Source organism: Pezoporus flaviventris, unplaced genomic scaffold (assembly GCF_033815535.1).
Source record: "Pezoporus flaviventris isolate CSIRO_AGI_PZ_B2104156 unplaced genomic scaffold, CSIRO_AGI_Pfla_v1 ptg000005l, whole genome shotgun sequence".
NCBI classification, from domain to species: domain Eukaryota; kingdom Metazoa; phylum Chordata; class Aves; order Psittaciformes; family Psittacidae; genus Pezoporus; species Pezoporus flaviventris.
The window spans coordinates 1,210,919-1,237,257 of NW_026892553.1; the positions used below are offsets into that span (position 1 = coordinate 1,210,919).

Below are 26,339 nucleotides of genomic sequence, written 5' to 3' on the forward strand. Positions count from 1 at the left end.
GCGACGGGGCGCAGCCCGGAGGTGCGTCGTGGGGTGGCTCGGTCCGTGCGGCGGACGGGCGGGGCCCGGGCGGAGGCGAGGCAGCGCCTGCTGACGGTACGGACTTTGTACGCTGTGGCTCGGTGCGGCCTCACTCCGCGAGGTCCCGCCGCCGGGGCTGCCTCCGGCTGTAGCCGCCAGCAGATCCCGTGTCCGCCCGCGCTGCACGTAAGGGACAAGCTCCTTCCCGCCTTCTCTCGTGTCAGGGAAGAAGCGAGCGTTCAGGCTCTCTGCCTTGGTCACTGGAAGCTGGTTGGCTGCTACATAAACTGAAGTCGAATCTTCTGTTAATTTGTAATGTCTGTGCTATTGGAGAACTGGCGAGGGGAAGTCCTGGGAGCAAGGGTTCTGTTGTAAAGTATAAAGGTTCAGGGATGAATGTGATATAAAGTTGGGTTTGGGTTTTTCCTTTTTCCTTAAGGCATGTATTTCAAAGAAAAACTAATGTGTTTTGGTTTTTTTTAGAAAGAAAATAAGATTGTTGGTTTCCTTTATGTTGTACCAGTAGAGTGACTAAATGGTGATTAGTTGCTGTAGAGAGAGTGTGAGAACAGAATCACTGTAGCCTGCTGAGCCTTCACTGAGTGAAGATTCAGTGATGTGCTTTGCTGTTTCCTAAAATTGCCTTAGAGGTACATGTGCAGTGTCCTGATCAAACAAAAAGCCTGGGGTCCCCACAGACTACTTGTAAAGCCTCAATAAAGATGCCCTGGAGACCTCATACTTCGCTTTTTTCAGTGCCAGAGCGCATTCACAAGTCATTTAGATTCCTGTGACTTATGGTCAAGTATGTTTTCTGTTATGTATCCTGATGCTGCTGTGTGCAGCTTTGATGTTCTAATAGGGACTCCAACATGCAGGAAACTGGGCTGATACAGGGGGATTTGTCTCAGCAGGCAGCTTTTCCAACCAGCTCTAAGAGCTGCTGTTTACACTTGGTTTACAATCTCAGCTTTGCCCTTTCCTAGGATTTGATGTTGCTTGCAGATATCACTAACGTAAGAGGACATAAAGGTTAGCCTACACTGACGCCCTGGGCTCAGCGGCTCCCTTGAGGATGGTCACCCCATGCACTGGGTATGCTTTCTCTGGAAAACTGCTCCTGTGTACTTTGGCCTTCAGTGACAAGAAGGCTACTTCTTCGTCAGAGTCATCCCCTGGCCCTTCCCAGCAGGGTGTGGAGGCTTCAGGCTGGTGCTGCCAGCTCTCTTTCCTTGTTGCTGTCACCACTGCCCTTTGCTAGTATAGTGAGACAGCATGGGTGAAGCTTTCTGAATGCCTTGCTTTGAAACCTCTTTACTGGTGCAGTGAGTTGGTCAGTGCAGGTACCTCACCTCCCCGTGGGCAAGAGTGGTTTCTGGAGCACCAGCAGCCGGGACTGAGATTGCTGAGGTTAGTGCCATCATCCCTGCTCTGCTTGGGCTGTGGGGAAAGGGCTGTTCCATGCCTGAGTTCCTTCGGGTGTGTGACCAGGACCTGAAGGGCTTGCTGGTGCAACTGCTTGGGCAGAAAGATGGATTAAAATCATCTTGGATTTAGAGAGATCCCTACATCCCCCTTCTGGGAACGGAGGTTTCTTTTTCCAAATTGAGAGTTGCTTTCTTTCAAATTATCAATTTAATAACTGTTTGGAATTAGTTTTACTTGATCATCATTAGTTTCTTGGGGGTATTACAGCATGTTTGGAACTCGGAAATAAAGGTTTGGAAGGTATCTACTTTGTCATGTACTGGGGTTGAATCCTGTGTATTGGATGTGGGAAGAAATTTCACAGCTTCTCTGGGAAAGCTGTTCTAGTGTGATGTAATGCTAGCTGAAAGTTTACAGAATATCCAGTTTTGCTGCAAACAGCAACATAAAAAAATGAGGTTTATTACCAAAGATGGGGGAGAATAAATATTGATAAGCTCTTAAGAAAAAATCTGTTTGATATGGTGTTATGTCCCCATCCCCATCTTCTTGAAATTAAGGAAAACTGATTCCTTTAAGCTTTCTTGCAAGGTCACATTTTTCCAGTTCTTTTGCTTTCTGCTTCTCTCTGCTGAATGTTTTCCAAGTTGCTGTTGTGTCTCAAGAGCTGGATGTCTGTTTTAGATTGAAGTTTCATTATCAGTTACATCCAGCTTTGTTAATTATATCACTGGATGAGATTTCTTGTGGGTTTAGTTTGTCATCCATCTTAACCCTAAGCTATTTTCTTATATTTTGGTGTAATTCTGCTGCTCCATGTTGCATCAGCTTCTCCTTCATGCATGTAGTTCTTTACTCTTGCATTCACGGAGATATATTTTGACTATTTCAGATACTTTCTGCAGCTTGCCCTGGATCTCTCTTCAGAGTATTCCTGGTGCTTATTCACACTAAACTTGGTGTTGATTAGAAGTTTTATGAGTAAGGTCCTTACTTTGTGATCTAAATCATGGGGAAAATGTTTAATGGAACTAGGCTAAGCAAAGAGCCTTGAGCAGCCCACCGTGAGGATGCACTCCCTGGATTACAGAGAATCACTCTTTAAGAGCAGTCTTTAAAGAAGTTACAATTTAAAATTACTTCATAGTGACTAACTGGTATGTTCTCAAGTGGCTTAGTGGAATAGATATTGGCAGCAGCTTAAAATACAAAGATACTTGTTCGGGATTATTTCCTTTTGTATGTGGTCCTGTAAGATGACTTGGGGTATCAGAGGCAGTGAAAAACCAGTCACTTGAAATTCCCCTGTGTATGGCACTTTCTGCTCAGGACACTGCTGCCCTAAAATGACAGTTACACAGTATATGGCATTTACAGGTGCTAACATAGCTCTCGCTGTGAATCTGTTCACCTCATCTGCTGTGTGAATGCTTACTGAATTAGTATTCTGTTAACACTGTGGAACAAAGCATTTGGAAGCAAACTATGCACAAAGGTTAATCTGTTATGAGAAGCAATGTTTTGTACTGGGGACTGATCAGCATGGCATATTCTCAATCCACGTTGAATAATGATCCCGGCAGGATTTTTGCCTTGCAAAGTGTCTGGTACCTTCAAACCATGTCATCATATTCCACTACCTTTGCTTTTCTTTTCTCCCAAATAGGTGTAACCTCTAAAAGCACCTTCACTTCAGGCTATGATGGGATTGTTTTGGTTGTTGCTGCTTTACATCCACATGCTGTCACCTGCATTTGCTGGAGGTGTCACCAGAGTCTATTACCTGGGGATCCACGAGGTGGACTGGAACTATGCTCCAACAGGGAAGAATGTACTTGCTAACCAAAGCATCACACATAACCCGTATGTTTGCTTCTATAAGAATTTAGTCTGGTACTGACTTGAAATAGTAATTCTGTAAGTAATTTCAGGGAAGTATTCTGAGGCATCTAAGCAAGCAAAAAAACTATCTGATGTCTGATTTTTATGAGCTTAATGGTTAACTTATTTTATCATAGTGTTGGGACACATAGGAACATAGAAACTGTATTAGTGGGGAAAATGAATGATCAGTTTAATGGAACATCCACTGCCTGTACACCAGCGGGGAGTGCAAGTACTCTATAATAGAACCCATTGTGCAGTACTCTGCCCTGGGGTTTCATTTTTCTTAATTCCAGCTGGTGATCAGCTTGTATATCCTGAGGCATTGTGACTTTTCGCCTTCATGTAAATGATTTCACAGAACTGGTTTGTTTTGGTTTGAATGGAATTTCAAGCATTAGACTTAATGGACCTTCCTGCCTGTAATTTTAGAGGTTGTTTGAAAAAGGCTTTTGGTTTTGTTGAAGTAAATCTGGAAACTGCAGTAATTACTTTGAGTCACTACAGAAACAGGCTTTAGTTTCTGTTTTCAAAACATTAAGCTTTTTTCTTTGTTTTCTTTTTGTTTTGTTTTTTTTTTCCATAGCTTTCCACATCTTTTTAAAGGCATTTGTGCCTTCCCTCCATCCCATTTTCTGTGGTAAATAACCTGTATTTCTTGACCTGGTCTGTCATTTACCCCCACCTCCCATAATAAATAACACTGAAGTTTATACTTATCTTTCATAAACAAAACAGCACAGCAGGAATGGGAGGAGTTCACAGAAAAATGTCAAGGTCTGTTAGTTTAGTGTGGAAGTCTTTCTGGAGACACTGAATGGACTTAAAATAGTTCACAGGGTTAATTCACAATTAATAAAGATGTTATCGCTGACTCCTGCAGTGATAATGAATGTAGTGGTTTTTGTTTGCTTTCTTTCATAGTACATGAAGAGAAGAGAATGAAATTCAAGGACATTAAACTTGGCAATTTAAAAACTGTTCTGTCATTGCAAACAATTAGACTTATTTATGCAATGATTGCAGAAAACAAAGTGATACTGGTATGAATGATATTAATATGAATGCTTGAAAAGTTGTTTTATTTTCTTGGGAAGAAATGGACTCTAAAAGTATGATTTATCTTAAACTCTGCTAGTAGTGGCTGCAAGCGTGACTACAAAGGGATGAGTTGTATGTTGTACAACCAGAGCCCAGCCCTTCACAATTTTCAGTTACAGAGTCGATGCTTCATGTTTTAGTCTCAACTATTCATCTTTGAGAGATAAACATTAGTTTGCCTGTATTTCAGGGTTACTTACATTATGGCAGGGTGATTGATACTGCATGGGAAATGAGGGGAGTAACCTTGGCTCTCATTTAGCTCTCCCGCTAATGCCTGGATCATGATTCATCTCTTATCTACTAAGATAGCCATAAAGTGCAAATGTACTCATGAGTTGAACTTTAGTACCTCTATGAGGTTTTAACTCGGGAAGCTGCTTACATCTCGGGTACATATCTGCCTGACTTGTCTGCCATTCTGTCTGCTAAAAGAAATAATTTGGAATCTGTTAAGTAGAAAATCATCTTTTAGACTGCATTTTGGTCAGAGAGCTCAGGAGATCTCCCCCACCCTCAAGTGATTTAGTTGGAAATGCTATGAAAGCGCAAGCAGTCCTCTGTAATACCAAAGCTTTCAGGCTTATCTGGGAAGGCTGTGTGTCATTGTCACTCCACTGTGTTATCAACCAGCTGTTTTATATAATGCATGACTCATGGTGCCTTTCCCCTCTCTGAATTTAACAGCAAGGCCTCAAAATTCCTCCAGCCTGGAAAAGACAGGGTGGGAAGCACGTACAAGAAAGCTGTCTATAAGCAGCACACAGACGCCACATATACCACTGAGATTCCTAAACCTGACTGGCTGGGGTTCCTTGGGCCCATCATCCGAGCAGAAGTGGGCGATACCATTAAAGTACACCTAAGAAACTTTGCTAGTCGACCATATACAATCCATCCTCACGGAGTTTTCTACGAAAAGGACTCTGAAGGTAAATGGGGCACTGCCATAAAGGAGGCAGATTTTTCTCACTGGCAGCTTAGAAGTGTGCATTGTGGAAAGATGTCTGTAAAGCCACAGAGTTGGTTAGCCCAAAGCTATGTTGCAGGAAAGCAATAGTTTAGTGAGGTTACCTGATGCTGCGTTAGCAGGTTCTTGGGTCTAGGAGTAATTTACTGACCTGGGCATTACAGTACACAGTGTGGCTTTCTTTATTTTTTAGAACTTCCAAAACTTGCTAGTGGGAGAGTGGTGAAGAAGGAAAAGAGCTGTATTCATTATTTGAAGTGCTGTAGTATAAGAATCATGAGTGTGAGCTTCAGGTGACTCACAAGACTGGTGAAGTATGAGACTAAAGAACAGCTATTTGAAGCAACGCTAAAAATTGTAGAGAGGTTGACTGGGGCATGTTGGAAGGTTGAAGGCAAAGTAGCAAGAGATGAAATGGGAATCATCTTTCTGACTCTGTGCTGTCCTGTTTTCTGGGAAAGTTACCTTACAGTGGCTCTGTGTCTCAGTCTGTCTTAGGGAATCATGATTAAATACTGTATCAGCCTTGGTATGGTGAGTGTCACTTTGAAATCTGCTAACCAAGTATCTATGTGCAACTGTATTGAATTGAGAGCAGCTCAGCAGGGGGCTTGGAACTAGATAATCTTAAGGTCCTTTCCAACCCTGTCTATTCTATGATTCTATGTGTGGGCACCTCTGCTCTTCTTGAATGGATGTTGTGGTTGCTCAATTGTTCTAGGATCCCTGTATCCCGATATGTCCCCCCAGGATCAGAAGAAGGATGATGCTGTTTTCCCAGGAGGGAATTACACCTATACTTGGACTGTCCCTGAAGATCACAGCCCAACTGTTGATGACCCAAACTGCTTGACATGGATCTACCACTCCCATATTGATGCACCAAAGGACATTGCATCTGGATTAATTGGGCCATTACTTACATGCAAAAAAGGTAAAAACTCCAAGAGAAAGCAGCTGAGGGTTGCAGCTTCATTCTATATCCTTATAGGATTTTTGTTGTGATTTGAACAAGAGTGGGATGAGAAGATACTTTAGTGGGCAGCTGCAGCTTCAGAGGAAAATGCAGTATGAGTGGAGAAGACAGAGCCTGTGTTCTGACTTTGTTCTAGTCATTATGTTGTCCTGCTCCCTTAGTGGCTGTGCAGGTGAATTTGTAGGCCTCTTTATCTGGGAGCTGTTTGAATCCATATTAAAAGCAGGAATCCTGTCCATGACTCAGTTTATGTGTTAAAAACTGGGGACTGTTTGATTTCAGCAGGAAAGGTGAAGGTGGTGTGGTTCAGTCATGCAGTGGCAGAGGTGCTTGGGAGTGAGAAGTGTAGTAACAGGGATATACAAGATAAGAGTGAGTTTGTTGGAACTCTGCTATGAGCTGTGCTAGGATGCTGGGGAAAGCACCTGTCTAATTTGTGTGATAAGAGTTACTCTTCTACTGATGTTTTAATCCATGTGCTGATGACTGCTTTTCTTGCATGGAAGAATATTCATACATCCTTTCTTTCACTCTAGGAATGCTGACTGGCAGTTCTCAAAGACGTCAGGATGTAGACATTGATTTCTTTCTGATGTTCAGTGTGGTGGATGAGAACCTAAGCTGGTATCTGGATGAAAACATAGCATTGTTCTGCACAGATCCAGCCTTGGTAGACAAAGATGATGAGGAATTTCAAGAAAGCAACAAAATGCATGGTCAGTGTCACCTTCATGAAGCCACAGACTCTGCCCAGATGCTCCAGGGGTATTGGTGCTCTGATATCTTGAAATGCACTTTTGGCTGTTGTATGCCAGGGAAAAGGGAGACAACAAGCTCTGAGAGATTGTGCTAAGTGAACAATGTCACAGGGATACTCCAACTCCAGAAAAAATGTTATTTTCCTTTAGTCTTTGGCATGAGGGAGCCTTTGTTAGTAATTTGGAGATTTCTGAATAAACTTAATTTTATGAATGAGTTGTAGGGCTGTGCTCTCCAGAACAAGAGGGGGGGGGGGTGAGTTCTTGTTAGGTCCATCCTGCAAACACATCTATACTGTGATTTGCTGGCAGAAACTCTGAAGGACCCTTTTCTAATCTGATTTTTGCTTGCTTGGTTTTGCAGCTATTAATGGTTATGTGTTTGGAAACCTCCCTGAGCTGACGATGTGTGCTGGAGATTATATTTCATGGCATCTCTTTGGGATGGGCAATGAAATTGATGTTCATACAGCCTACTTCCATGGAGAAATGCTCAATATTCGAGGCCATAGGACAGATGTGGCCAGCCTCTTCCCAGCCACTTTTGTTACAGCAGACATGATCCCCAGTAACCCTGGGAGATGGCTACTCAGCTGTCAGGTCAATGATCACATAGAAGGTAAGGCAGAGGTTGTAATATGTCCTGCACTCTGCAGCCTCTGTTTTATGTCCCGGTGTAGCCCTGTGATGCACAATGTGGTAGGGGACAGTGGTTTGTGCTGCATTCCCACAGAAAATGACCCAGATGAATTGGGTGATTCCTTGCCTTGTATAAGTTGGGGTGACTTGGTTATTGAAGTGTGGGCCAGACTTCCTGGGCATGGCTTGTATCACTGTATGATGTTCTATGCTGATCAGTGATGAAGACAATATTTGGTACAGCAGAAAGCAAAGATGAGGCAGTGCCTCAATCTGTAGTCCCTGTGAAAGGCACTTGCATGGTACACCATGGTACATGAGGTCAGCAGAAGGCTCTGTTTGCTCTTTGCCTGTACTTCCATAGAATTCAGTTAAGAAGTTCTGCTCACTAACGCAAACTCCTTGCTGTGAGAACCATCTAATCACCTTCTGGGACAATAAAGGAAAATGGCCAGTTCATGGTAGGAAGGTGGGATTGTTCATTGCTGGTCAGACTGGTTAAGAGGGGTAAAGCGTGTTATGTCCTCCTCCACCATGTCTTGAACAGCTGGGATGGGAGCACTGTATGAAGTCCGGCCCTGTTCTCGGCAATCTCCAGCGTCCATCCTGGAGGGGAAAGTTCGGAAATACTACATAGCTGCAAAGGAGGTGCAGTGGGACTATGGCCCTTCAGGACTCGACCAAAGCAGTGGAAAACGGCTGAGTGAGGAAGGCAGGTAAGCAAGAGGCTAATGGGCTGGGACAGTGTTTGAGGGTTTCTGATCTGTGATGGGGAGGCTGCTAAGGAAAATGTGGAATTTCCTTCTTGCCAAAAAACCTATCTGCAATTCATATGGAATTCCTGGGAACGCAGATCACCCCATCTGGAAATGAAGGCTGCTGTAGCTAGACTGTACTGAGAGCAGTACTAGGCACTTTGGGTGATTTCAAGTAGAAGTGTGCCGAACTACTAAGAAAGCACATCTTGCATCAGACACAGGGTGGCAGAGCTAGCCTGCAGATACGCTTCAGTGTAGCCTTTCTGCAGCAAGCAATTTCTGAGAAATCAAATGTAGTGACCTCTCCAACATCCTTCCCACATGTCACATAGTTGTGATATCAGTTGGTGATTTCCCATTCAGGCTTTGTCTAACTGAAACAAAGACATTCCTCCCCCTCTCTTCCTTAGGACACTGTTGAAGAGGATATGCCTCTTTCAGATATATATATCTGAAGTATAAATGCAGAGTGATTAATGATTTACCAAAAGCCAAATAGCAACTCTTTTGCAGAATTTAGAAGGAAAAGCTCCTTATACCTGTGAGCTGGCCTTGCAGCTAAGCTGAGTCTCCTGCAAGGCATGTTATATCTGTGTTTGGAGAGGGTGATGGTGGAGGATTTGTCATTTACAGCCTTTCTGTTTTCCGCACTGCGGTTTTGTTCACCGCCCTGTCTTGCGTATCTCGTGTTGAGATGCTGTTCAGATCTGTGCCATTGTACCCAGCTGCAGGCTAGAGGTGTTCCCTGAACATGTAGGTAGATGAGTCTGTAGGATTAAAAAGCTTCACAGAAAAGCTGTGCTTGTTCCAAAGTGGTGATGCAGTCCTTGTCTGAAAAGCTTCTTGATTTGGAGGTGCTGCTGACATTGCCAGAGGAGTGTGGGGAAGAGGGGATTTGGAGGTGCTGCTGACATTGCCAGAGGAGTGTGGGGAAGAGGGAGCAGGAGAACAGGACTGATGCATAGAAATTGCTTGATGTTTTCTTTTTTAAATTAGCCCTGCTGAGCAGTTTTTCAAGCGTGGCCCTTACAGAATTGGAGGAGTCTACTGGAAGGCAAAGTATGTGGAATATACTGATGAGAGCTTCCGTGAGGAAAAGCAGCAGTCAGAAGAAGAGAAACACCTTGGGATACTTGGTAGGAATCGTCCAGCAAAACAAATCTGCTTTCAGTGTCAGTGAGATTGATGGTGATATCAGGGGTACCAGTTGGCTGTAGCTGCTCTCATTTCATGGTGCAGTGAGAGGTGCAGAGGAGGTATTTTACAGCAGGCACACCTAAGAGTGAGTGGGACAGGCAGAGGATGTGAAATGGTAAAATAGACAGAATCGCTTTTCTACTGGGGCAGTATTCAGAGGTTAGTAGTAAGGCCCGAAGGATAAGATTGTTGTATTAAGACTCACAGTTCTTTTCTAGCTGGCAGGGGCAGTGGCTCACAGGTAGGGGTGGCATTAGAGCATTTCACACCCCTCTTTAGCTGCCTGCCCAGGGCACATGTCTTAGAAGGCTGGGTAAGCCTTTTGTAGGTGACTGAGAGACATGGGCCTTTCCCAAGGGTGTTTTGGCACGTTTGGCCATTTTGTTACTTATTCTACGGATGTCTGAAGCCTCTCTGAGTTCTCCTGCAGACCCAAAGTGCTTTAGAGCAGTTCTTGTCAGTCCCTGTTCCTGCTGTCAGGGCTGAAGGGCCTCAAGTAGTGCCAACATGTGGAGTGCCTGCCTCTTCTGCATCCTCTGCTCGCTCAGCCTGGGTGAAAAGTGGTCCTGGCTGCTTTGGTTTGCTCTTTCTTGCTCTGTTGCTGACATGCTCTCTACAATTTGTGTAGGTCCAGTGATCAAAGCTGAAGTTGGAGACACCATCCTGGTGACGTTTGTTAACAAAGCCTCCTGGCCATTCAGCATCCAGCCTCATGGAGTGTCCTATGGGAAGGCATGGGAAGGGATGCGTTACCATGATGGTTTGTGGTTCTTTTTTTCTTGAGTCATTCAATGTTAATGCTGGTAGTGGGGCTACACATCCCATACCTCCTCTGTGCTGGAGCGTTTCTGCAGCTGTGAAGGACTGGATGTGGTCAGGAATTAGGTACAAGCCACCGTGGTCCTCTGAGCCTGCCTGCAGCCTTGCAGAAGGAGTCTTTCCACTGAACTGGTGCCCAGGAAGGGTGCCAGAGGGAGTATACTTCCAGAGATTGTGTTTTTTTTTTGAGAAGAAAACTGTAAACCAAAGCTCAGATCATCTCTAGCTGTTTGAGACCTTTTGGGCAGAGGAGTGTGCCCAGTGCACCCCAGCTTAGAGAACCACACGGTTCCAATATTTAACTCCCCACATGCAGCTTGATCTGCTTCTTTATTTCCCCTTGCCATGCCTACCTCTGCCATGGTGTGGTGGGAAATTTACATGGTACTGAGAGCAGGTCACTGTGTGCCTTAACTACACCCATGTCATGCTTCAGAGATGCTGGCTATTTAAGTGACATGAACAAAGTAAAACCCAGTTTGAATGTAGCTGGTGAGAAGATGGAACTAAGCTTGTACAAGGACTTTGGGAATAACCATGCCAATCTCTGTTTTAAAGGTCTGTTTGAGAATGGGGTTTCTGTTGCACCACTGCACAACTTTACGTACCGCTGGACTGTGCCAAAGCATGTTGGGCCCACGGCCAGTGACCCTCCATGCCTGACCTGGATGTACAGCTCGGCTGTGAATCCCATCAAAGACCCCAGTTCGGGCTTAGTAGGGCCTCTGATTATCTGCAAGCCAGGCACTTTGGATGAGAACAGCAAACAGGTAAAAGGAGTTTTCATGCTGTGCTCTTACCAGGCTCTTTGCTTTCCTGTAGAGAAAGGAAGCAACAGCCAAACATCAGGGAACATAGTGAGAATAGATGTGTAGTAGCATGAATCCAGCAGAGTAAAATCAAAGCAACAAATCAGGTTAACATTGGAATGCTGGTGCATCCCAATGCACCAGACATTTTCACATGGGAAAGTCTAGTCTTCCAGGCTCCCCAGGGCTGCCCTGGAAATGGTTTCTAGGCTCTGCTTAAAAACTCACAGATAAACTTGGCTGAACTGTACATTGGCTGCGACTTTATAGCTAACTTTTGTCCTGAGACTTGCATAGCAGGCTGCTTTCAGAGGCATGTGGAATAATCAGTGCAGTCTCAAAAACATTACAAAGACTTTCACTTTCTGGTTTTTTGTTTGAGTGGTATAATGCTTTGAGGTTTGGATGAGCTTCATTTCTTCTGCAAGATCAGTTCATTTGCAAGCACAGCTGACTACAAGAAAAAAACAAAAAACCAAAACCTTTGGAAATTATGTTAGACTTTATGCTTTTAATGGAGAGGTGAAATCTGGAGGGTGACCAGTACTTCCTCTTGGAATTTTTACTTGGGTAGTCTGATCGTATCAGTAAATGTAGGGAAGGCAATAAGTTAATATCCTGGGAAGTGCAAGACGGATTAGTAGAGCCTTATTGTGGAAAACAGCAGGCAGCAGGAAAACTGCCATCCTGCTTTCCTTGTGGTGTAGATCAGGGAGTGGCTGCTAAGTCTGAAGTCTGAAAACAGCTTCCACAAGAGCCTCCCTGGAGGAGCTGACTGTTAGTTGTGGCATGATGTGGCTAAATTGGGAGTGCAGAAGAGATCAGCATGTTGCACAGGCTGAAAATGTGACTCTTCTGAGCAGGCAATCATGAAAATGTACATCCCACTATGTGAAGGAGCTGTGATAATGATAAAAGATTTTCAGGTGTTGAAAACAGACTTGTTTGTGAAGGTAGGATGGGGAAAAAATCAACTGGAGCAGAAATTCCATGATCTTGGTCAATCCTTTAATGAATGCTTAATTGGGAAAGGTGCATGGCCACTTCTCATGCACCTCTGTGCTGCACTCAGAATTGCATAGCCTTCTCTGCAGTGTCTTCCCGGGTACAGCTGAGGCCACAGATATCAAAGAGACGATCTAGACAACACTAGGGGTATTCTTTTAGTGGGGGAATGCATCATGCTTTACAATTCTTCTCTTAGGAGACTGAACATTTTCAGGGGATTAGGGTAATAAAAAAAATTAAAAAAAAAATCCCCATCCAGGCCTGTGGTAGGAGAAAGGAGGCATGGAATGTAGTCATCTACCTGCCTCATGGGCTGGGCTCTTGATTCCCTGGTCTGATCTGGAGAGATGGTGAAAACCACACTTAAACATAGGGATGGGGAAAGGAGGCAGTGATTTGTTATCCTTGGATTGATGCTAGTCACTTGTGTGAAATAACATGGGAAAAGCACAAGTGGTATCTCTTGTGAAACAAAAGAGGGACATTTGGCATGAGTAAAGGGACAGCCCTGGCCCTCAGTGGGGAACATGGTAGCCAGGCAAAAACATCCTTAACTGTAAAGATAGTTGGTGAGTTTTAAAAATTAACAGGCCTTATTGTAATTATAGAAAGGGATCGACAAAGAATTTTACCTTCTCTTCAGTGTGTTTGACGAGAACCTCAGCTGGTATTTAAATGCAAACATAAAGTACTATTTGAGGATGGAAGAGGCTTCGGTGCAAGAGGATGATGACTTCAAGGAGTCAAACAGGATGCATGGTATGGCCTGATGCTGTTCTGTGTACAGCAGGGTTGAACCTGCAAAACATGGGGTGGTGCTCACCTAAAGACTGAGCTGGGGAACTGAAATGGCTGTGTTGTATTGGCCTGAAATCAGGTGAGGCTGGAGGCAGCAGGTGGGACATGGAACAAGAAGCACAGCTGTCTTGAAGTATGTCCTGAGTGTGTTCAGGGTGAATTACAAGAAAGCTACGCTTCCACTGCCAGGCCTGCCCTGTCAAAGCATGTGCACAAAATGAGTCTCTTACCTGCAGAGAATCAATTGCATTCTCCTTTGCAGCCATCAATGGAATTATGTTTGGTAACTTGCCTGGGCTAAATGTGTGTGAAGGAGACAATGTGACCTGGCACCTTCTGGGCTTGGGCAGTGAAGCAGATGTTCATGGAGCTGTGTTTCAGGGAAACACTCTGCAGATGAATGGGATGCGGAGAGATTCAACCAATCTGTTCCCCCACACATTTGCTACTGCTTTCATGCAACCTGATAACAATGGTAAGTGCCTGCACATCTAACTTAGCAGAAGGCAAAGTCTCCTGTTGTGGTGTTTGCTCCTGTGGCTGATTCTTCAGCACAGTATAAACTCTTACAGAGTGAGCTGTGCTTTAGATCCTGTTGGTCCCATTTATGAGGCCACAGCTCCTGCATTTGCTCTGATTCTGGAGATACAGGATCTTGTCCCACACTGATTCTCTAGGCTGCCACTTCCTAGTTAATATTTGTGGTAACAGCCCTGATGGATGTTGCTGCCTGTAACCCAGAGAAACATGCATGCATGCCTTTCACAGTAAAGGAGCAGACAGTGCTAGAACTTAACTCCCCTCTCCATGACTTGTGGAGATTCATGTTTGACAGACTCCAGTCCTCCCAGTTTGCAGGGAGGGCACACAATACTGTCTTGCTTATGCAATGCAATGGCCTCAGCTGCCAGTTGTCTCCTCCCCTTTGGCATTTGCAGGCTAGATCTTTTACTTCAACAGCATCTTGGCAATGGTAGCATGGTTATATTACTCTGCTGATTTCCTCCCTTCTAATAAGCTGCTTATTGCGTAAGAAAGCCTTCTGAGGTTTTTTTTGTGTAGGACTTTGTTGTGCCATTCCTTCTTGGTTTCTCTAACAGCCCCTTTTAATCTCAGCCTGTGGCAACCAAGCTCCCTAAACAAACACCCATACACACAACACATACCAATGTCAACCATGTCACAGGCTCTGCATGGGAAGCAGCTGTTTCCTGGGATCTTTGAAAGTAGCTGATCTCTGTGTTCATACTGCCTCCCTCAGGGATCTTTGAGATCTACTGCCAGACGAGCAATCACTACCAGGCTGGAATGAGGGAACGCTACTCCGTTTCCAAGTGTGGAAAAAGAGATCCTGCTCCTGCCCATCAGTACAGGGCTGTGCGGATTTATTACATCATGGCAGAGGAGGTGGTGTGGGACTATGCACCTGACCGGAGCTGGGAGAGGGAACGACACAACCATTCTGCAGAGAGGTAGAGCCTGTCTTCTGGGAAACCCTTTGGCAAAGTTTCTTGGTATACTCTGGGTAGACTGTGGTGAACCTTGTTAGGTATATTGGCCATTCTGTGGCCTGGTGCATATGGCACTGTTGGTGGTGCTGCTGATTGGAGCTGCAGCCCCTGCATCACTGTGCCCATCTTTGCAGCCAAAGCAGGTCTCAGGAAACCCATTCACTAGTGAACCCAATGCCACAAGGTAGCTGTTGATTGCCCCTGAGCTTTTGGGTCTCTCAGCACTCACTCTGCATTTCTCAGCTATGCCGATGTATTTTTGAGCAACGAGAATGGACTACTTGGCTCCAAGTACAAGAAGGCAGTTTACAGGGAGTACACCGATGGAACTTTCCAGACTCCCAAGGCCAGGATAAATGGTGACGAGCACCTGGGAATACTAGGTAAGGGTATGTGCAGAGGGTATATTTTCCACTCACACAGTGGTGGGACTTGGACTCTAGAGTTTTGGTGCCTAAAGGCTGTAGTCTGAAGGCCTCCTATTTATTTAGGTGTCTGCTAAATGAGGAGGAATTCAGACTGTCTCCTATCCATATCTAATAGCTTTAGAGATAGCAGTAAAGAAGGTCCTGAACGCAGCTTGTAGGAAACCATGGATTCTCATGCATACCTCTAACATTTTCATGTCTCAGGCAAAGCATTCTTCACACCTGCATTTCTGACTGTAGGACAGAAATAACTGCTGACTTCTAGAGAGCACCCTGAGAGATGTAGGTGAAAATCTATTGCTGTGAGAGAAATGTTTCTGGGGCCAAAGCGGGCAGATGTTGACAACTGGAGGAGTACATTGCAATGACTGATCGGTCCATGGAATCACAGCAATGTGTTATGAACCTAGGACTGAGTGGTGCTTGAGCAGTAAGGCTAAGGCAGTGCATACCATTCAAAATAGGTTTTAGTTCTGATTTGTGACGCTTGTCAGGCCAAATTGAATATTGCCACATGTTTTTTAAACCAGCACCAAGGGATGATCATGGTGTGAAATTTAGCACAGCAGTATTCAGAAATCAAGCCTTAGTTGTACTGGGTACAGTTAAAATGCATAACAACATTCACTTCTGTCATTGTGAAACTCAGTCTGTTGTTTTTTAAGGCTTGAATTGAGACCAGCCTCCAATTCTGTTTTTGGGAGGTAGAGAAGAGGGAGGGGAATGTCATAAATATATTGACAAATAGATATACATCTTGAGATATGGGAATATCCTCAAGAGATATGTTGACAGTTTTTGCTAGTCTCAGAGTACACTTTTCCTCTCTCAAGGGCCTTTTCTGTGGGCAGAAGTGGGAGATGTTCTCAACATTGTGTTCAAGAACAATGCCACACGACCCTACTCCATTCATGCACATGGGGTTCTGGAAAGAGAGATGGGACAGCCACAAGTGGCAAACCCTGGTAAGTCACTGGTCTCCAGCCATATTCCTGTATGAGTTAACAAAGCTAATTTAGCTTATGGCTAGGCTGGTTTCCTTAGGCAGGCTTAGATGTACTTGTTCTCTTATGGTAGAGAACTGGAATTGAACAAGAGTGGTCTTTCGAGTTCATCTATGTTTAGTGATACCATTTGTGTGGAAATAGCAGCCCTGGGAATTCATATTCTGCTCTGACACCTAGGATGATTGTAGCACAAACCTTTCTGTGTGCAGCCTTATCCCCCACACCGGGTGGAGTGTCTCTAGGAAGAAGGGTGATGACAGTTCACAGCTCAGTCCTTGGTAGCTCTGGGCTAAGTGCCTGTGATGGGGAAGCCTGCCCTTCTTTGGGACCTATACTTTGTGATGTGCGCAGTAATATGAAATACGCAAAATGCACAATTGCTTGCCAGGATGCTGACTGAAATCACCATTTTTTTTTCACGGTCCAGATGCCAATTGGTGTAATTTTTGGTCTACTTCAACTTGTGCAGGCTATCTAAGCAACAAACAAGTTTTCAGTGAGGCCTCGTCTTTCTGAAACGTACTGTTAATATGCAAAATAGTAATCTTAAAAATGAATTTGAGCATCATAAATATACTTCAGAGATGAAAAGTCATCTCAAGCTTTATCTGTACTGAAGAGAAATGGAATTTCTTTGATCAGCTCCATCCTCAAAGCTGGCAGATAAAAAATCTGTGTGCTGACATCAGATAGTGTGTGCATCACAGAATCACAGAATCCTAAGGGTTGGAAGGGACTTCAAAAGATCATCTAGTCCAACCCTCCTGCAAGAGCAGGGTAACCTAGAGTACATCACACAGGAACTTGTCCAGGCGGGCCTTGAATATCTCCAATGTAGGAGACTCCACAACCCCCCTGGGCAACCCGTTCCAGTGCTCTGTCACTCTCACAGTAAAGAAATTTTTCCTGATGTTCACATGGAACCTCCTATGCTCCAGTTTACACCCATTGCCCCTTGTCCTATCACTGGACAGCACTGAAAAAAGCCTAGCTCCATCATCCTGACACTCACCCTTTACATATTTGTAAACATTGATGAGGTCACCCCTCAGTCTCCTCTTCTCCAAGCTAAAGAGTCCCAGCTCCCTCAGCCTCTCCTCATAAGAGAGATGTTCCATTCCCTTAATCATCTTTGTAGCTCTGCGCTGGACTCTTTCAAGCAATTCCCTGCCCTTCTTGAACTGAGGGGCCCAGAACTGGACACAATATTCCAGATGCGGTCTCACCAAGGCAGAGTAGAGGGGGAGGAGAGCCTCTTTTGACCTACTAACCACACCCTTTCTAAAGCACCCTAGGATGCCATTGGCCTTCTTGGCCACAAGGGCGCATTGTTGGCTCATGGTCATCTTCCTATCCACCAGGACCCCCAGGTCCCTTTCCCCTTCACTACTGTCCAGCAGGTCAGCCCCCAACCTGTACTGGTACATAGGGTTGTTCTTCCCCAGATGCAAGACTCTAGACTTGCCCTTGTTGAATTTCATCAAGTTCCTCTCTTCCCAACTCTCCAGCCTGTCCAGGTCTCACTGAATGACAACATAGCCCTCTGGTGTGTCAGCCACTCCTCCCAGTTTAGTGTCATCAGCGAACTTGCTGTGGGTACACTCAGTTCCCTCATCCAGGTCGTTGATGAAAATGTTAAACAGCACTGGTCCCAGCACCGACCCCTGAGGGACTCCACTAGTCACAGACCTCCAGCTAGATTCTGCCCCATTGACCACAACTCTCTGCCTTCTTCCTTCCAACCAGTTCTTGATCCACCTCACTACCTGATCATCAAGCCCACATTTCCTTAGCTTATCTATGAGGATGCTGTGGGAGACAGTATGAAATGCCTTACTGAAATCAAGAAAAAACACATCTACCGCTCTACCATCATCCATCCACCTAGTTACTTGCTCATAGAAGGCTATAAGGTTGGTCAGACATGACTTCCCTTGGTAAAGCCATGTTGGTTGCTCTTAATGACCCCCTCATCCTTGATATGTCTAGAGATGGTGTCAAGAATAAGTTGTTCCATCACCTTTCCGGGGATGGAGGTAAGGCTGACCGGTCTGTAGTCCTGTGGCCCCTCTGCATTGCTTGTGAGAGCAGAACTTCATCCTGCTTCACAGTATTTTGGGGAAAGAAGATTGTGTCCAACAAAATCAGAATTCAAATTGCACTTTTTCTGTGGTGTTCTGCATGCTGCTCAGCAAACTGGTGAATGGGTGTATCATTGGTGTTAATGGTTCTTCTCTCACTCAGGTGACATTGTGACATACCGATGGGAAGTTCCTGAGAGATCTGGTCCGGGGCCAAGTGATTCAGCTTGTGTTCCTTGGATCTACTATTCCATGGTGGACCCAGTAAAGGTAAAGGAGAAAGTAGAACCAGAAAGGCCTGATTAGACATGTTTTTCACCCCTTCTAGTATTACACAATGGGAGATGGATATAATTTAGAGATTGGCCCAGCCACGAGGTAGAACAACAATCTTGTGACATGTCCAGCATTCTCCTGGGAGAGAAAATCTTCCAAATTTGTTCTGATATTGGTCCTTGTTTATCTCTAGCATGAACCTTCATAAAACAAGTCCCCCGTCTCCTTGACGGTAGCCTTCCTTCAGTGATTTGTAGGGTATGAGAACATCTCCTAGTCAGTCATGGCTTTTATTTGAGAGCCATAGTGCTAACCTGTAAGTGCAGAAATTCTCCAAAATTAGGCCCCATGGATAAAGCAGGAAGATTTGAGCATTGCTAGGATCAATTATAGCACTGATTTCACAAGGAGGATCTCTGAATAAACTGTAACATTCAACCCAGAGATTACTGGCCTTTTATCTCAAGTTGCAGTTTTTGCAATCAGAATATTTTGATATCATTCGTATTTGACTTTTGGATTTGCATTTAAAAGAACATTTTTAGTCTCTGGTTTTCTGCTTCGGTAGCTGATGTTCTAATGAGAGTACTTACACCCGGTAGCACTGTTTGTTTTCAGTGCGGTGGTACAGGGAACAGAAAATACTGTTGCTGAAAGGCAAATAAAAGTGTGTATAAGAGAGAAGGTGAGAAGATCTTTGCCTCAGAGTTATGAGTTTTTTTTTTTCTCCTTCACTGTGATTAGGATATGTACAGTGGTCTGATTGGACCCCTGAAGATCTGCCGGAGAGGGGCACTGCAATCTGATGGGATCAGGAAGGATGTAAAGAGGGAGTTTGCTCTACTGTTCCTGGTTTTTGATGAAAATCAGTCCTGGTACTTGGAGGAGAATGTGGAACATTACAGTAAGGGAAATCACAAGGAGATCAACCTGCTGGATGACAAATTTGTGGAAAGCAACAAAATGCATGGTAATGCCTGGTAGACACCCATTACTATCTACAGAAAGGTCAGGTTGATTCTGTGACCTCTAAGTGGTCAGCCACCCAAAGCTCAAGAGCTTGACTCCTAGTGAATGCCCTTGTGATTAGAGGTAGTTTTTGAGATTTTAGCTGAGCTACAGCATGGCCTTGTATGCAAATCGCTGCCAGACTTCTGGGGGATTGTGTGATATGCAAGACAGTATTGATGCACTGGTTGCTGTATGAGCTTTGTAGCACCTAACTTGCAGTGCATGTTCTTCCTCTGAAATGGTTCAACATTATTACCATTTCAATAACAGCTTTTTCTACTGTTTCTTTGTTGTTTGTTGCACAGCAATCAATGGGAGGCTCTATGCAAACTTGCCTGGGCTGACAATGTTCCAGGGAGAGTTGGTGAACTGGTACTTGCTGGGAATGGGTCAGGAGATTGATGTCCACACAGTCCATTTTCATGCCGAGACCTTCACATACAAGGTAAGAATATCCTCTCGTGATAAAGCAGAAACTGACCATTGGTATAGTCACTTGTGTGTGACTCTGGACTTGAACTTGAATGACCTCGCAGAAACTTCCCCCATCTAGGAAAGGGATGTGATTTTACACATCCAAATCTGACTTGCTGAGCCTGTGTATTGTGCTGATATGTATAACCTGACCTTTAGGATTAGGTTGTTTACTTTACCAGCTGCAGCCAGGAGTTCTTTTTCTGAGCTTTTAAAAGCTGTAGTAGCATTGAAGTGCTCTCCAGCAACGCAAAAGAAGCACAGAGCACTGCACATAACAGCCTCCCTTCCCTTTGACAGAATGGCAAAAGCTACAGAGCAGATGTTGTAGATCTGTTCCCTGGAACCTTTGAAATGGTGGAGATGTTGGTTGGGAACCCTGGGACATGGCTGCTCCACTGTCATGTGTCTGATCACATTCATGCTGGGATGGAGATACTCTTCACAGTCTTGCCTAGATCAGGTAGGGAGCTACCCTTGATTTTTTTATTGTAAAACATCTAACAGCACTTTCTACTCCTGCTGTTAAATTCTGTTTGTATCACACTTGCAATTCTCTTACATGCCATAAACAGCCAGTTTATGGTAACAGGTAATTACTTAAGTACTAGCAATTTCAGATGTTCCTTTTGAATATGGTAATACCTGCAGCTAGAATTAACAACAACTGAGTTTCTGGGGTTTACAATGCTTACATTATTCTTACAAGTTTTATGTTAGCTTCTGTCTGAGAAGCAATGTTCAGCCATCAGCCAGTAATTGCTCTTAATGAGAATATTACCTGTAATCTAAATGCACATCCTAATGCTTTTCATTTCACCAGGAAACCCTGGGAGGTGCCTAAAGGTGAGTAGCTCTGTACTGGGTTTGGCTGTGACAGTTCGTTTTCTTCATAGCAGCCCAGATGGTGCTGTGTTTTAGATTTGTTACCAAAACAGAGATGATAACACACCCATGGTTTCTCTATTGCTGAACTGTGCTTACACACAGCAGTGGTCAAGGTCTTCTCATGTTTTTTTACTCCAAAGGTAGGGTGGACAAGAGGCAACCCACAAGTTGGGGGTATTTTGTTTGTTTTTCCTTTCTTTCCCTCCTTGCTTTTGCCCTTCCAATTCCCTCCCCATTCCTTCTGGGGGTGAGTGAGCAACCCTGCTAGCCCATGACATGCTCAGAGACTTTGTGCTTTTCTGTTGTGGTTTAAGCCTAGCTGATAACTCAGAACCATGCAGCTACTTGCTGTCTGCCCTCCCTCCTCTCTGGACAGGATGGGTTGGGAGAATCAAAGGAATTCAAAACCTGTGGGTTGAGATAAGAACAGATTAGTAACTGAAGTACAGTATAGAATCATAGAATAGTTAGGGTTGGAAGGGACCTTAAGATCATCCAGTTCCAGCCCCCTGCCATGGGCAGGGACACCTCACACTAAACCATGTCACCCAAGGCTTCGTCCAGCCTGGTCTTGAACACTGCCAGGGATGGAGCATTTACAGCCTCCCTGGGCAACCTATTCCAGTGCCTCACCACCCTAACAGGAAAGAATTTCCTCCTTATATCCAATCTAAACTTCCCCTGTTTAAGTTTTAACCCTTTACCCCTTGTCCTGTCACTACAGTCCCTAACGAAGAGTCCCTCCCCAGCATCCCTATGAGCCCCCTTCAGATACTGGAAGCTGCTCTGAGGTCTCCACGCAGCTTCTCTTCTCCAGGCTGAACAGCCCCAACTTTCTCAACCCGTCTTCATACGGGAGGTGCTCCAGTCCCCTGATCAGCCTCATGGCCTCCTCTGGACTTGTTCCAGCAGTTCCATGTCCTTTTTATATTGAGGACACCAGAATTGTGGACAATACTCCAAGTATATATAATACTTAGAATAAAGGAAATAGCAGGGGGAGGTAATATAAAACTAAAAGGGTATGGGGGGGGGGAACCCAAACCAATAAATGTAAATGATGCACAATACAGTTGCTGACCAATATCCAGCCTGACCTCAGCTGCAATAGGTCCTTTCCAAGTAACTCCCCCCAGCTGATATTGTGGGCATGATGTGCTGTGGTACTCAATACCCCTTTGGCTAGTTTGGGTCAGGGGTCCTGTCTCTGGTCCCTCCTGGATTCTTGTACCCCATCTCACTGGCAGAGCATGAGACTGAGAAGTCCATGATCAGGGTTAAGTGCTACTGCGCAACAGTGTAAAACATTGGTGTGTTATCAGCCAAAACACAGCATTGCACCAGCTACTAGGAATAAAGTTAACTCTAGCTCAGCTGAAACCAAGAAATTTTCTCTCAAAGGCTGTAAAGGGTTGTGTGGTGGGAGTGGGTCTGCTTTTGGAGCAGGTAATACAAAACACTCCTGGTGTGATGGGAAATGTTGACAGGAAAAAAAACAAACAAACAAACCCCAAACCATACCCAACCAGAAAACCAACCCAAAAAACCCCAAAACAACAAAACCTGCAAGCTCTGGAAAATCATGCTGCTTGTGGACCTGATCCTTGCCAAGCATGCCATGTTCGTGACCCTCTACCTGTTCAGCCCAACACTTTTTCACCCTCTTTTGTTTCCTTTCAGAGCCAGAGCTTGAAGCTGTAAACTACAGTGCAGGTATGGTGTGTGTTGCACTGCTAAATACTGTGTGTGTGTGTGTGTGTGAGGTGGAAGAGAAAGGGGCATCTCTAATCAGTACAGAGGTTTAAATCTATGCAAAAAGAAGGGAGGAGCACAAACATCACTTACAGCTTCTTCTCTCAGGCTGGCCAGTGTTTTAGTCTGAGGTTGGGCTACTGGTGGGTAAGAGGGAAAGTTCCAGGTTAATCTGTCCTCAAATATCTGTGTTCTGATGATAACAAATAAGGATGTTGTACTTGTTAGGCTTTTTTGACCATGTTAGGTGAAAAAGTTTAGTGGCCTCACATCCTGTTGTACTTGCTGTATATGGATTCATCTTCAATGAATCTTAGAAACTGGCAGAGATTCAAAGGACTTTAGAAGAGGATGTTGCAAAGGAAGTGATTTTTCTTATCCCGTTCCATCACACCCCGAGGGACACCTTAGATTAGTTGTCCTCCATTTTTGGACTGTCAGTGACTGTGGTTTAGGGAATTGTCACATTGATCATCACTAGCTCAATGGACTGAGTCAGCATGCAAACAAGCACATCTGCTTCCTGGACTGTTCTTCCCCTAAGAAAACAGCCTAAGCACACGCCCTGGCTCTTTCAGATATTTTAAAGAACAGATGCGAGAAGACATTTGGGTGAGCAGTACCAGGGAAGAGTAGTAGATAAGTAGTCCTTTTAAAGTTTTCTAGTGGAAAAGTCTGAATAGTTTATGGTGGTTACTTATTTCCCTGATTTTTAGATCTTTCTCCACAACTCAGTGGGTGTGAAAAGGAAATGTCAGAGCAGTAGTGACAATATGAAATAATTTGTCTTTACAGCATGCTCAGCATGCTCAGGCACCGGCCTGTGTATACTCATGAGGTGAAAATCCTTGATCACCAGTTGTTACCTCTGCAAATAGCCGCTTTTCTCAAAAGGTGGCTGCTGCCTCTGTGTGGAAGCATAAGAGAGCTCAGAATCTCAAGTGGCTCACCACTGAAATGACTGAACATGTGTACCAGAATAATGGTGGTTAGGACAACAGCCATGTGCATGGAGCAGGGTGGGGAGCTTGGAGCAGCTCTGCTCTGGACAAATGTTCTTTTCTTCATTCTTCTGTTCTTAACCCAGCCACTGACTCCCCGCACAACTCAGGTTATTTCTCTTGTGAGTGGGATAGCAATAGGTAGCTGATTGGGTTGAACAGCTGCGAGAGACAGTGAGGTCCTAGAATGGAGTGGATTTGGGAAAGAACCCTTCGTTCTCAAATGTATGTGACCTTAGGGATGAGGGTCTGTTAGATGAATGGTGATCAGGTCTCCTTTGACTTGCTTTGATTGCATTGGGTCTTTTACTCCTTTTTTATATTTCTTGGAATCTTTCAGTGGTGGTATTCTGGGCTCTCATTGGAACTATCTTTTTGTTTATCACTCAGAGCTGCCACTTGAGGATGAGTCCCAGAAGATAACACTTTTTGGATCTAAGTTGGCTCAAGGGCAGATAGAGGCCACAGTCATCACTCTAGCCATTGTAGGAATGGTGCTTTTCGTGCTTGCCTGCTTCCTCCTTGGAGTGGTCATCTATCTGGAGAGACAAAAGAAGTTAAGACGCAATCGGAGGTCCATCCTGGATGATGGATTCAAACTCATGTCTAAAAAGAATTCAGGGCTGTAACAGCTGTATAAACTTTGGGTTCTGTGCTTGGAGCAGAGGCTGGACCATTGTCCGCAGCAAAGATTTTAGGTCATCATTTTGATTGTACGCTGCTCTTCTAAAAGCTGAGGAAGGAAAGCTGAAGCCCTGACCTCTTCATGTGTTCTCAGCACTCTAAAGAAAAAGTCCGTCCAGGAGAGATATGGGAACCCTTTGAACTGACAAGAAGACAAGTAACGAGTAAAATCTAAAATACTGCTTTTCCTCAAGAAAGAGAGGAGACAGTCCCCTATTCTGTTCTCTCCAGAGCAACTTGCTTTGGTCTTTCTCAACAGACTAGCTTAGGCCAAATTCCAGTCCTGCTCTGTTGCCAGAGCTGAGCTGGGAATTGTCTCCTGAGAAAATGTGAGCCTTTGAAGTGATTAATCTGAAGGAGGAAGGTGATTTTTTTTCCTTTTTTTTTTTTTTGTGAATAAATTAACACTTTTTTCTTCTGTATTCTTAATTTAGATTTGGATTGCTGTGTTTTTAGTAATTGGACAGATGCAAATTTAGGACAGTATATTTCACAGTGTGAGATAAGTCCATAGGGCATTACAATAGCTTTACTATGACACATCTTTCTGTTCTCAGCACCCGAGGCAATGTGCTTTGATACTGGACATCCTGTGTTTTGTCCTGGGAGAAGCAGCTTTCCCAAGTACTGCAGAGCATCCTGGTGTCCTGCCTGCACTGCAGTTCTGTTAGTCTGTGCACCTATGCAGCTTCTTGTGCAACAGAGTCAGGGATGCTGTGGTGTTCTGTGATGTGGTTTGCTTTCTTTCAAATGATTTTGGTGATATCTCCAGCACTGAGTCAATGCTGTGTTCCTGCTGTGAGCCAAGCCAAAGACTCAGTCCTGCGTGAGCTGGAGTTTATACTTGGCACAGAAGAAGTCAGGGAATGCTTCTCCTACTGTGGTGCAATGATAGGTTTGTTCAGGCAAATGTGGCAACAGTAAATAAGGAGAAAGCTGAAGTGCTTATGGAATTTAGCAGCATGGAGCAAATAAGCTGCAGTCTGTGGAGCATGTGTATTGTGGTTTAAACTGTTGTCAAGTCAGCCATGCAGTCTAGCCCCTGCCCCCCTGCTCCCAGAGGGATGGGGAGGAGAGTTGAAAGGATGTAAGTCCCATGGGTTGAAATAAGAACAGTCCAGTAACTAAGGTATAACACAAATCCCTACTGCTGCCACCAATAATAATAATAATGGAAATAACAAAGGAAGAGCATACAATACCACCTGCCAAAAACGAGCCTGACTGAGCGGTCTGTGCCCTTCCGGGTAACTCCCAGTTACCTCCCAGACATGATGTGCTGTGGAATGGAATACCTCTTTGGCTAGTTTGGGTCAGGTGTCCTGTTTCTGCTTCCTCCTGGCTTCCCCTCCTCACTGGCAGAGCATGAGACTCACAAAGTCCTTGGTCAGACCAAACATTTGAGCAGTAACTAAAAACGTTGGTGTTATCAGCACTGTTCCCAGGCCGAAAGTGAAAAATACAGCGCTGCGCCAGCTACTAAGAAGAAGAGAAAATGACTGCCACTGCTGAACCCAGGACAGTATCCACTCCTTATTCCATACCACTCATGTCATGTTCAGATCCCATGTTTTCAATATACCATTGCTCTTACATATATATATATATACACATATCCACATACACGCACATAGAAAGAAATCATTTCTTAGTGCATGGACCAATCCCTATAATGCTGCTGAGTCCATTTGGTCATGGATGTAAGGTTCCATCTCTCGTAACAGTCTTTTGGGGCAGGAGAGGCTGTGTGCAGTGTTGGATTGTTGCCTGCTGATCATTCCTTTACTGCAGAACTTGTCTGGTTCTATCAAATTTCATTCTCTGTTGGGATGATGGTTGGAGGGAAGTCAGGGCCAGTAACTGGTGACTTCGAGGCATCTAGTTGATGGGCTATAAAAGTATTACATAGCAGGCAACAGCATACACTTAAGTTCATTGGCTGTTTTCCCCTAAAATCAAATCCCCTTGAGGTATACATAGACTTCCCCATCTTCCTGCATTACCCACCAAGTATATCCAGGTCCCTGAGCAAAAGCAATCCCACGAGTGGGTTTGCCTTT

General features: G+C 44.5%; 1 protein-coding gene across 3 annotated transcripts; it reads left to right on the forward strand.

Annotated features, from left to right (window-relative positions):
- The first annotated feature begins 106 nt into the window (after positions 1–106).
- HEPH (hephaestin) lies at positions 107–24,678 on the forward strand. 3 transcript variants are annotated; one of them, XM_061445572.1, is made up of 21 exons: positions 107–207; positions 3,116–3,312; positions 5,122–5,366; positions 6,126–6,338; positions 6,917–7,096; positions 7,503–7,757; positions 8,325–8,493; positions 9,532–9,671; positions 10,361–10,492; positions 11,110–11,321; positions 12,977–13,127; positions 13,429–13,641; positions 14,428–14,638; positions 14,921–15,060; positions 15,939–16,070; positions 18,357–18,463; positions 19,214–19,439; positions 19,786–19,925; positions 20,255–20,417; positions 22,523–22,555; positions 23,986–24,678. In XM_061445572.1, the coding sequence occupies exons 2-21, from the start codon at positions 3,149–3,151 to the stop codon at positions 24,222–24,224; spliced, it is 3,465 nt and encodes a 1,154-aa protein (XP_061301556.1). In that variant the 5' UTR covers positions 107–207; positions 3,116–3,148; the 3' UTR covers positions 24,225–24,678. The 3 variants fall into 3 exon arrangements, with proteins under 3 accessions (XP_061301556.1, XP_061301555.1, XP_061301557.1); XM_061445571.1 differs by having other exon boundaries at positions 114–277; XM_061445573.1 differs by lacking the exons at positions 107–207; positions 3,116–3,312 and having other exon boundaries at positions 5,227–5,366; positions 6,155–6,338.
- Positions 24,679–26,339: the final 1,661 nt, after the last annotated feature.

Bases quoted from the DNA above. Each gene is read 5' to 3' on its own strand.
- HEPH (XM_061445572.1), top strand. From the start codon at position 3,149: ATGATGGGATTGTTTTGGTTGTTGCTGCTTTACATCCACATGCTGTCA. The intron at 7,097-7,502 runs GTCAGTGTCACC...TTGGTTTTGCAG, and splicing joins AGAAAGCAACAAAATGCATG to CTATTAATGGTTATGTGTTT. The intron at 7,758-8,324 runs GTAAGGCAGAGG...TGTCTTGAACAG, and splicing joins GGTCAATGATCACATAGAAG to CTGGGATGGGAGCACTGTAT.